We start from the raw sequence: 11,368 nt of genomic DNA, 5'->3' as shown, positions 1-11,368 counted from the left end.
TAAAATGAAGTTAACCCTACAATAAAATTGAATTTAGAAATGAAACTATATCAGTAAATTGAAATTAAACTTAGAAGTAAACATCATTTTTTTTTTCGGGAATCAGTTACCACAAGAATTAATTAACCTAAAAATAAAATCAATTGCATCCTAAATTAGTTAGATTGATTGAATAAGAGGACATATGTCAATCAAATGAGTATAATTGAATTGTTAATGTAAATTGTGTGTATATACGTTCAAATGAGTCTAATTGAATCACTAATGTAAATTGTATTCAGGTACGTTCAAATGAGTCTAATTGAACCACTAATGTAAATTGTGTCTAGATGCGTTCAAATGAGTATAATTAAACCACTAATGTAAATTGTGTCTAGATGCGTTCAAATTAGTATAATTAAACCACTAATGTAAATTGTGTCTAGATACGTGTTTAGGCGGGAAAACAAGAAAACCGACTCACCAGAAGATGACACGTATCACCCAAGTTACTTATTTATTATAAGTATAGATATATAGGGGACTAATCAAATGAGAACTAATTACTTTATGGTAATCGTGAGGTCTGAGCCAATCATTTCATTATATTAATTGTATCACCTTAATTAAGAAAAAAGGGTGTATTGGTAATTTTATTAATATTTTTCTTAACGGTTATCAACGAAAGAGATTGATACTGTTTCCTTATTAATCAAACAAATTATGGAAGTTTTGTTCTATGAAGTTACAATTGAGAAAATAAATATATAATTTATTACTGTTAAAAGTTATTGGGTATCACAGTTGTATTCATCAACCAGATTTGATATCATAGTGTGTATCACAATATATTTTTGTTGTTATACGAAATATATCACAATAAATTTTTGTTGTTTTATGAAGTGTAACACAATATATGAGGTAATGTTTTCTTTACCAAATGTATCACACTGTGTTTTTTCGTTATTTTATGAAGTGTATCACAATGTGCATCATGTATTGATATGGTGTTTGTTGGAGGGAGGAGGTATTTGATGGAGAGAAGAGAGGAGGGAGGAGAGAGAAGAAATCTAGAATGACTAAAATGTTTTTAATTAATATTTTAAGTTATAATTACCAAAATTATTAATTTCCTAATTTAACCTTTGATTTGTGATTGAGATTGGATTTCACGGTTACCACAAACTAAACAGTTCATGCTTGAATGGACCCATATATATAGGTTGGTTATTATACAACCCCTTGCATTTGTACAACCAATACAACTCAATCTCAACCGTTCATTTAATTTGATGAATATGTAATTTCATAAAAGTTTTGATTGTTTTCTAATATAAAGTATTGATCATAGTTAATGAACCTTATTCAACTTCCATTAATATTAAAATCATAATAAATGAACTCTCATCATTTTCATAAATATTTCAATTTGTTAGGTTGCGTTGGTTATACAAATACAATGGGTTACATTTGAAACAAACTCTCTCTCTCTCTCTCTCTATATATATATATATATATATATAATATATATATATATATGCCCTAGATCTTGACTTCCTGTTTCTCCATAAATAGCTCTCAATATCTCTTTCTAGTCCATTGCCTTGGAATCTTTATCTCTCTTTTAAGTAATTTGTCGAATTGAAGCAACAGGAAGTATGCAAAGATCATCAAATGAAGAACTTCCAGATTGTTGCTATCAAGAGAATCAACCAAGCTTGATCAAACCCAGCAGCCCCACCCCGAATCACATGCTTCATCTCTCCAATCTTGATGATCAAAAGTTTCTCAGATTCTCCATCAAATACATCTATCTTTTCCAAAACTCTGTAACCATCCATCTCCTCAAACTCTCTCTCTCTAGGGTTCTTGTTGATTACTACCCATTAGCAGGAAGATTGAAAACCCTACTCTCACCTCATGATGATGATGATCATGGTGATGATCAGAAGCTTCAAGTTGATTGCAATGGTGAAGGTGCTGTTTTTGCTGAAGCTTCCATGGATATCACTGTTCAAGAGTTCCTTCAGATTTCCCACAAACCAAACAAGTCTTGGAGGAAGCTGCTTTTTAGGGTTGATGCTCGCACTTTTCTAGATGCTCCTCCTCTTGTTATTCAAGTAAGTTTTATTAATTTTCTTTTTTTTATCCAACCCGCTATGCGAGCCGACTAATTCCATAACGACCACCTGCTTTGCAGATAGCCCGGAGTCACCGTATTTGGACTTCCGTGGCCACAAAATGATTTTTATTCCTCATTGGATTTTTATTTCTTTTTTTTTTTAAGATCCAAAAAACAACACCCCATCTCAAAATCTACATCTCTTGTAGGTCCATAACCATGATCATGAGATTCCAATTTGACACATTTAAGATTAAATTTACAACAACTTTTAATCACCGAATTAGTTTTTCGTTTTTTGTTCGCTAAGTTTGATCTAGTGATCGTTTAAATCGTACGTATAGTTGTTCATTTTTAATAAATTACCAAAAATTAATATATAGCGGAAAAAATCGTTCAGATTTCCGTATTTACGAAACAGAAAACGGAATGATTTTATCAAAAGTCGAATATAAGATTGAAATATTCTTTCATATGATCAAATTTATTTCTTTTGCTTAACCTTCAATATCACTTGTATCCAGTCACGATCGTCCGAGAATAATCAGTAAGCGTAAGTTGACCCGAAAACCCACACTCATCAAAAGAAAAAATTAAATAGATTATTTTATATTTTATTTACTATATACAAATCATCGTCGTACTTGCAAAAGAAGACCTGAATGCTTTTGTGCTCTTCTTTTTGCTAGATGCAATGTGTTTACCATTATTTCGTTTTTTTATATATATATATATATATATATATTATTCTTTTTGTGGTAATATAAATGATTTAATTTAAAATTTTAAAAAGATTCATTTGATACTACTACTTAATTTAGCTTTGAATAATTATTACAGTACATTTATTTTATTTTATTTTCCTAAAATACATATAAAATAACCGATTAATTAATGTGATTATTTATTAAAGAATATAACGTCGGTTACTTCTTTATTATTCCAAAAACCGTTATTTATTTATTTTTTTCCCTTTTTAAATTTACTAACTTACTCATTAGAAGTTATCATAAAACTAGGGGAGGTTAATCGCACCCTTACTTTTTACTAATGTCACCCATATCATCTATATAATCATTTTTTTTTATGTTTTTGTCCTTTTGTTATCTTTTTTTTAATATTAATATTTTTTTACTTATTTCATTTAATTATAAATACATTATTATTACAAAAATTATGTATTATTCTGTAAAAAAAATATTATTTTTTATCATAAGTTCTATAAAAAATATTCTATGTTTTATTTTCTTTTTTAATATTTTTCTTAAAAGACGTTACTTTTTTTTAATAATTATTTTAAAGAAAAATATATGTATTTCTTTTTTTAATAACGATCCTTAAAAATCCAATCTTTTAATAGTTATTTATTAATAAATAAATAAAATTATATTATCAAACTACATATAAATTCAATATAATAATAAAAACATTAGATCTTTACGTATTATAAAAAGATTTATTTAGCTACTATCTCGATAGATTAAAAATCGGGGAAACTGTGACTTAAAAATCGTTTTTACACTTATTTGATTTGTAAGACAAGCAAGTCATGATATGTAGCATTTTTGGGTTGAAATGATCCAAATAACCAATTTTTAAAAGTTCGATGATTTATTTATTAAAAAATATATGTAAGGATGATTTTTTTTTGTAGATAACTATGACTCAGTGAGTTGCACGATATTAACTCTTTTAATTTTATTTTTTTCACAATCTTTTAATTACATCATTTTAAAAATATTAAAATAACCCAAGAAATTTGAAATACCACTTTATGTAAAAGTGTTTACATTTTTCAAGTCATTTTATAAAAATAACTTCTAAATTATACAATTTTAAAAAGAATAAAATAATCTAAGTAACCGGTTATTTAAAAAGCTCAATCATTTAATTATTCAAAAAAAATGTAACGACTTAATCATTCAACATAAAAAGAGTTCAACAACTTATTCAATCAAAAAAAAAAATTCAAGAACTTAATAATTTAAAATGGAACAATTTCTTTAATTWTCTGAACTTTTTCCTTATTTAAATTTAATACAAATGATTTTTATAAATATCTCATCAATTAAAATAACTAATTAAACATAAMAATTAATTTTTTGGATTAAACTATTTTAAGTTTTTTAAAATAATTACAATAAGACTTTAATACTAATATATATATATATATAATATAAGTAAAGATAATAAAATAATAATAATAATATAAATAAAAATATTATATAATATATGTCAAGTATACAGAAAGAGCATTAATATAATTTAATTAATATATATGTATATTAAATAATAATTAAATATAATATATTATATTTAATATGGATTTGAATATATATGTTTATATTCAAATAATATAATAATTTAATAATAATAATAATTGAATATATATTATATTTAATATATATGTTTTATGGATTTGAAGAACAGCACAATTCTCAATCATTCAACACCCCTTATTAAAAGGGATGCCATTAGCACTCCAATAAAATTAAAATAAATCTTGCTACATAATTGCTTGTCTAAGTGAGTATTTTACTTATGTAAGAGTAAATTTATGGGTTTGGTCCTTGTGGTTTTAAGTATGTTTTGGATTTGATCCCTAGAGTTTCTTTATTCCATAATAGGTCCTAGAGTTTGCATTTTTTTTTAACGTTTTGATGCCTACCACTAATGACTACTAAAACTCTTGCATTAGGTGAGGGGCATTTTCGTTCTGATACACACATATGAGTACACCCACCCCCCCCCCCAACTTGTACTCCCTTCAATGCACTCCCACCATAACTACACCTTTCCCCTCCCCCTTGCACCACTATACCCAAGCCCTTACCTAACTTTCAACCTCTACTCACGCAACCTACTACTTCTTCGACTCCCAACCTTACCTCTGGCGATCCAACACCTACGATGACCATAGACCTCACCTCACTTTCAACCTCCCTGACCAATATGAACAACCAATCAAAGGAACCATCAACGACTTTCCATCTTTAGTTTTGTTTCCAATCGTCCATGTAGAATAACCCGATTTTGATGGGTTTAAGCTTTTGATTTTGAGTTTTGATAATTGGAGATAGAATCCAGAGAAGGAGGCCACTGGATTGGTGGTAACTGTTCGATTTAGGTGCTACAAATGTGCATGTCAAGGAGGGAAGGAAATTGCAAGTAGGGGGAGGGAAGCGATGTGCTATGGTTGATGAAGTGGAGGGAAGAGGAAAAGGGAAGGAGAACGGGTGGGAGATGACCAGAGATGGGGGTGATCCTCAAAGGTGGGATTGTGTCTGTTTGGAAGTGGTTTATGTTGGGAGGAGGGGTTTAGGGTGGGTGGGTTTTGTAATGCAATAAAAGACGAAAAGAAATAGTAGGATAAAAGAGAAAAGACAAATGCACTTATCTAGCTGATGAGAGTTAACTGTCGTTAGTGATAGAGACCAAAATATTATTAAGTTGCAAACTTTGGGAGCTATTTTGGAAAAGAGAAACTCTACAAATGAAATCCAAGACAAACTTTAAACTAACTACATGGACCAAATTTTTAACTTTTATATGATTATTGCTAGTAAAATCTTTTTATTAAATCTTTTCTGAAAAAGTAAAGAAATTAAAACAAGAGTAAATTACATTTTTCGTCTTTATGGTTTGTTAAAAATTATTTCCATCCCTATAGTTAAAAAATTACTTTTTTCGTCTCTATGGTTTGTAATTTATTGTTACTTTCATATCCAAACTAATTCTTACATTTTTAAGTACAAGAGACGAAAATAGTAAATAACTCTAAATCACAAGGTTTTGAAAAAACAACGAATTATAAATCATAAAGATAAAAATAACAATAATTTACAAATGATAGGGACGAAAACCACAATATCTAAACCATAAGGACGAATATCGCAATGTTTAACAAATCATAGGGACTAAAAACATAATTTACTGTTAAAAGTGAATTCTCGAATTTAGTGCCTGCTACAAAATGTACAATCCTCCACCTTTCCAAATTCCAATCATAGCCTCGTACAATTCCGTAGATAAAGGAATTTTCAAGTTTGGTCCTTCTTCTAATGCAAAATGTCCCTAAGGACCTTCAACTTCAAGATTGAATACGTGAAATTGTTTCCTTTTTATCAATTGAAACATAGCTAACCTTTTCTTATCATAAAAACACAATAAATTTTGTTCTTTACTTTAATTGTTACAGGTGACAAAACTTCGTTGTGGAGGAATGATTGTGTGCACGTCCATCAACCATTGTTTATGTGATGGCATTGGAACATCTCAATTCTTGCATGATTGGGCATATCTTACGACCAAACCAATTGATAGTATCCCAATAACACCGTTCCATTCTCGACACATGTTCAAGCCTAGGTCCCCTTCCTCACATTTACCTTTACTACATCCTGCATTTACCAAAAACGTCCCTAACTCCACTGCCGAAGATAGCTTTTCCGTTAACCGATATTTACATTCTCAACCACTTGTTCCTGCATCATTGACCTACACCGCTTCTAACATCATGCGCCTTAAAAGTCAATGTGTACCATCAATAAAATGTACAACTTTTGAGGTCTTAGCATCCCATACATGGCTTTCATGGGTAAAGTCACTCAATCTTGCACCATCCCTCGAGGTGAAGCTCCTATTTTCCATGAATATTCGAAATAGAGTGAACCCAAAAATTCCAAAAGGATATTACGCAAACGGGTTTGTATTGGCATGTGCTAAGACAACTGTTAAAGGGTTGGTTAATAGCAACTTGCACAATGTCGTGAAATTGGTGCAAGAAGCCAAGTTAGCCTTGACTGATGACTGTGTCAATAGTATCTTAGAAATGTTGGAGGACAAAAACATAAAAACCGATCTCACTGCAAGTTTAGTTATATCACAATGGTCCAAACTAGGGTTAGAGGACTTGGATTTCGGAGAAGGGAAGCCTTTGCATATGGGTCCTCTTACGAGTGACATTTACTGTTTATTTTTGCCCGTCATAGGTCATCCGAACGACATTCGAGTGCTTGTGTCCTTGCCTAAAGGCCTAGTTAGCAAGTTTGAGTATTACATGAACCGTTTTCTTGATTCAAATAACGTAGAAGCAACCGGAAATTGTGAGAAATAAAAGTTTTGTTATAACTTCATTTTGAATTTAGTGTTTAACTCTACGGATGTGGCAACATGTTAGATTAACTTAATTGTAAGACATCATTTATAAAACATGTCGATTTTTGCTTATTTGTTTTGATTAATTAAGTGCAAATTCTTATATGTTCATGCATACTTTAATTACAAAAAGTGGGTCTGTAATTGATATGTATGTATGCATTTTTTTTATTTAACATACAAATCCAATAGCTATGTTTTGAATATATTATGTATTTAATGTAATTAAACGATCATATTATAACTTAATGAAAGAATGTGAACATAAATCTCCTTGTGGCCACGGAGGTTCAAATGCGGTGATTCCGAGCTATCTGTAAAGCAGGTGATCATCCTGGGATTGGTTGGTTCGCATAGCGGGTTAGATATCCAGGTTAATAAAAATAAAATAAGTTTTCTAAAATATTAAAGAAATAAAATACATAATATAATCATTTAAATATAAATAAAAATGATAGTAATAAATATTATCTTGAGGGAATGTAGTAGCTAATGATTGTAAGCACATATATAAAACATGATGATGATGTGCATTTAAAATGATTATTATTAAATATGAAAAATGTGATGTTAGTTAGAATAACAATCATTTTAAAGTTTTAGAAACCATTATATTCTATCAAGTGCTTTTCTATCTCATATACAATGATTGGCCAACTATGCATTTTGGATGCTTAATATTGATTTTTAAAATTTTAAAACAATTATCCTTTTAAAACAATTATCCTTTTGTAGTCTCAAAATAATTATTTTAGGTCTGTTTGGCTAGGTTTAAGGAATGAAAATGATAAAGAATGAAAATATGAATGAATTTTCATTTCCACCAGTTTAACCAGGAATGAAATTTTGGGCTTCTGCAGGATGATCTCAATATAGTATAGAAAAACAAACAGTTTTTTTTTACATTTTCATTATCATTGATTACTGTTTAATACCTCTAACCAAACATCCCCTAAACTATTTAGTCACTATGGTTTTATAGTTATTTTGGTTTTAGTCTCTACGATTATTCTATTCTAAATACCATATGGTCGTAAAGTTTGGGACCCTACAACTACGGCAGTTAGCTTGCATCTCCTACGGGCATTTTGGTCCTTTGTTTTGTTGTCTTTTTCTCATTTATATAAATAAAAATATTTTATATATTATGTTAATTATTTTATAATATATTTATACATATTTACACATAACTCTCTAACTTTCCCTCGCCGACCACAAACCCAACCCTAACCCTAACTCTAACTCGTATGTGTCTTCCTGCCCCATGTCTAGTGAAGCTCCCATCTTCGGACACCCTTTTTTATCTCTAGTATGATGGTTCTGGCATACCTACTAGCACACACCCCCATCGCTCCTTCTCTCTTCTCCAAAAATGCAACAATCGACTTGAATACATGCACCCTTTGTCCTTAAACCTGCAACAGTCAACTTCAACATTACTAATACAACATCCAGTCCCCCATTTCCAAACTCGAACCAAAATGTTGACGAATTTTGGTATTGATTTACTCGACAAGAAACCCCCATTCTCAACTCGTTCTTCGGTATGACGAATATGGTAGAATGGTGGTGGTGTTGGAGGAATTTCAGCACAACCTTTTGATGTTCCTTGCACCACCATAATATTCCCCTTCATCCACCATTGCACCTCCTTGATTTTTGTCCGAAAGAAAAACCTAGGACTCGAACCAACAAAAAATAGAGTTAGTACAGTTAAATGAATCGTACCACCACCATATGCCCCTTCATCCACCAATGCACATCTTTATTTGTCCAAAAGAAAAACCTAGAACTCGAACCAACAAAAAATAGAGTTGGTGCAATTAAATGAATTAAAGTTTGTACATATATATGGAAAATGAATCAGAAATAGTTCTTGAAAATCCAATGGGGAGTGGCAAATCTAGCTCTCCGACGGGCTAGGACACGAGTAAAGGCTATCAATGTGATTTTATAACCAGCCGCTGCGAGTTAGGGATATGGTGTTGTTACTCGTTGGTGCAGGAAGGAATGGGAAGGTGCAATGAAGGGATGAGGGTGGTTTGTGAAATGGGGAAGAAGAAGAAGAGTAGAACAGGGCCGACGAGCCGGGCGACGGCCCAGGACATCAAAACCCAAAGGGCTTCAGGACATCAAAACCCAAAGGGCTTCAATTTAAGCTCAGTGATATAATTACTAATAAAAAAGTTTCAAGGTGACAACTACAGGATTTGAACTCTAAACCTCAAAAATACATAAACACTTTCCTACCACTAAGCTATTAATATATTTTGATATTATTTTTCTTCCTATTTTAATTTTATTACTTATCTTGCTGATTCATTTTTTTCTTCCTTGCATTTCTTTTTCTTGACTTTTGTCTTTTTCATGGAAACATTTATTTATCTGAAATAAAATTAATCATATTCAACAATTAATACTTTTTATGTATTTTTGTTTTGAAAATCATATGATAATATTTGTTAATTTTATTATTCTTTTTGCCAAACATTTTTTTATGTAGGGAACTAATAGGATCAAACTGTAAAACAATTTAGACCACTAGCTAAATTCAATTCGGAACCACAAATATCTTTTGTTATATTTTCTAAAATCAAACCATGTATGAAATAATTTAGATTACTATATAATTTCAACTATTTTTTGTGATTTCCATAGTCATAAATATGATTCTCGAAGATTATTTTTTACTTTGTATTATATTTTTTGATTCGATGTTGAATCACATAATTTTAATTTTGTTGTCACCCGTAATATGGTTTGTTGCCTAAGGCTATATATGGTTGTTTAAACTACATAACACTTGCTACTCAAGGATGTTTAGATATTTAAAAATATGATACATGTGTAGTATTAAGTTTTTTTCTAAATTTTAAGACAAATTAAACATCTTTATATGGTCGTATACAATTAGTTTAAGCACAATTATCATTATATGCAAGTTTATAAAATTCAATTTAACTTGAGATTACATTATGATATTATATAATCATAAGATATACATTATTAAAAAATAGTTATCATTCAATAACAATAACAAAAATTGGCTTAGATATGAGATGCATAGCTTGATTGGATTTCAAATCCTTTAAAAAGTAGTATGCTTCGTTTGTAGTTTTTAAATAGTGGGGGCATTATTTTTACCTTCTCGCCTAGGGCATGAGAAACCCCAGGACCGGCCTTGAGTAGAAGGTCCCCTTCATCGGAGAAGAGGTTGCCAGTGATGAGGTGTGTGTGTGTGCGTGTGCGCGCGCGTGTGTGTGTATATATATATATATATATAAAAGATTTGCTTCTGTTGTTAACCGAATAATTGATGTTAACTTTGTGAACCAATTTTACTCTTCGGTTTATATGATCTATGGTTCAAAATCAATAATGGCATTCTTGTAATAAGATAGAAACACATGCATTATATGTTGGTGTGAACGTAAGTGAACAAGAAAAGTGAGATGTCGTCTATTAGACCCAAATTTGAGACCGATAATTTCTCCTTCAGGGTTTTGGTAACTGAAAATCTGATAAAAACAACTATTAAAAATGACTACTAATGAACAAGTGTTAAATGAAATGATTGACTACTGTAACTTCATTAGTAAACATCTTCATTAATATGGTTTCCTTTCGCTAGTGAACAAAATGGGTTTCACTGATGAACAATATCAATGAAGATTACGTAATCCCTATGCCACTGATGAACACAACGGTTTTCATCGAACACAATAATTTCAATTAAATTTTTATGAAATTGTTTTCATTAATTATCACTTTCAGATACAACATCATGTGGAAAAGAAGTAACAACGAAGCGTACAAATCTTGAGGTTGATTTTCATGATTCTTCATCTCCGACATTTTTGGAAAATAAAAAAAGTTGGCGAAATAATTTACTTACATGTAAATAATAAACCAAACAACAAACAATATAAATAATTACTTAAATTATATAAAAAAACATAATTGATGGACTCTTAAGTATGAAACATCACCGGCCTCAGTTAAAGTAGTTTGAAGGATATTTACCCGTTCATATAACCAGATCGAATTTATAGATTCGAATAAATCATAACGAATAAATCTATCGAGTACCACAACGATATATTGAATCAC

At 30.3% G+C, this 11,368-nt stretch overlaps 1 protein-coding gene across 1 annotated transcript; it reads left to right on the top strand.

Moving 5' to 3' along the window:
• Window positions 1-1,589: 1,589 nt before the first annotated feature.
• On the top strand, window positions 1,590-7,328 carry LOC112514521 (omega-hydroxypalmitate O-feruloyl transferase). Its single transcript, XM_025121037.1, has 2 exons — window positions 1,590-2,099; window positions 6,300-7,328. Exons 1-2 carry the CDS (start codon window positions 1,638-1,640, stop codon window positions 7,215-7,217), a joined length of 1,380 nt encoding a protein of 459 aa, XP_024976805.1. The 5' UTR covers window positions 1,590-1,637; the 3' UTR covers window positions 7,218-7,328.
• Window positions 7,329-11,368: the final 4,040 nt, after the last annotated feature.

The sequence above is a fragment of the Cynara cardunculus genome (assembly GCF_001531365.2).
Source record: "Cynara cardunculus var. scolymus isolate 2C chromosome LG 6, CcrdV1, whole genome shotgun sequence".
NCBI classification, from domain to species: Eukaryota; Viridiplantae; Streptophyta; class Magnoliopsida; order Asterales; family Asteraceae; genus Cynara; species Cynara cardunculus.
Note: the sequence above shows the minus strand (reverse complement) of the source record. Positions and strands in the feature narration are given on the sequence as shown.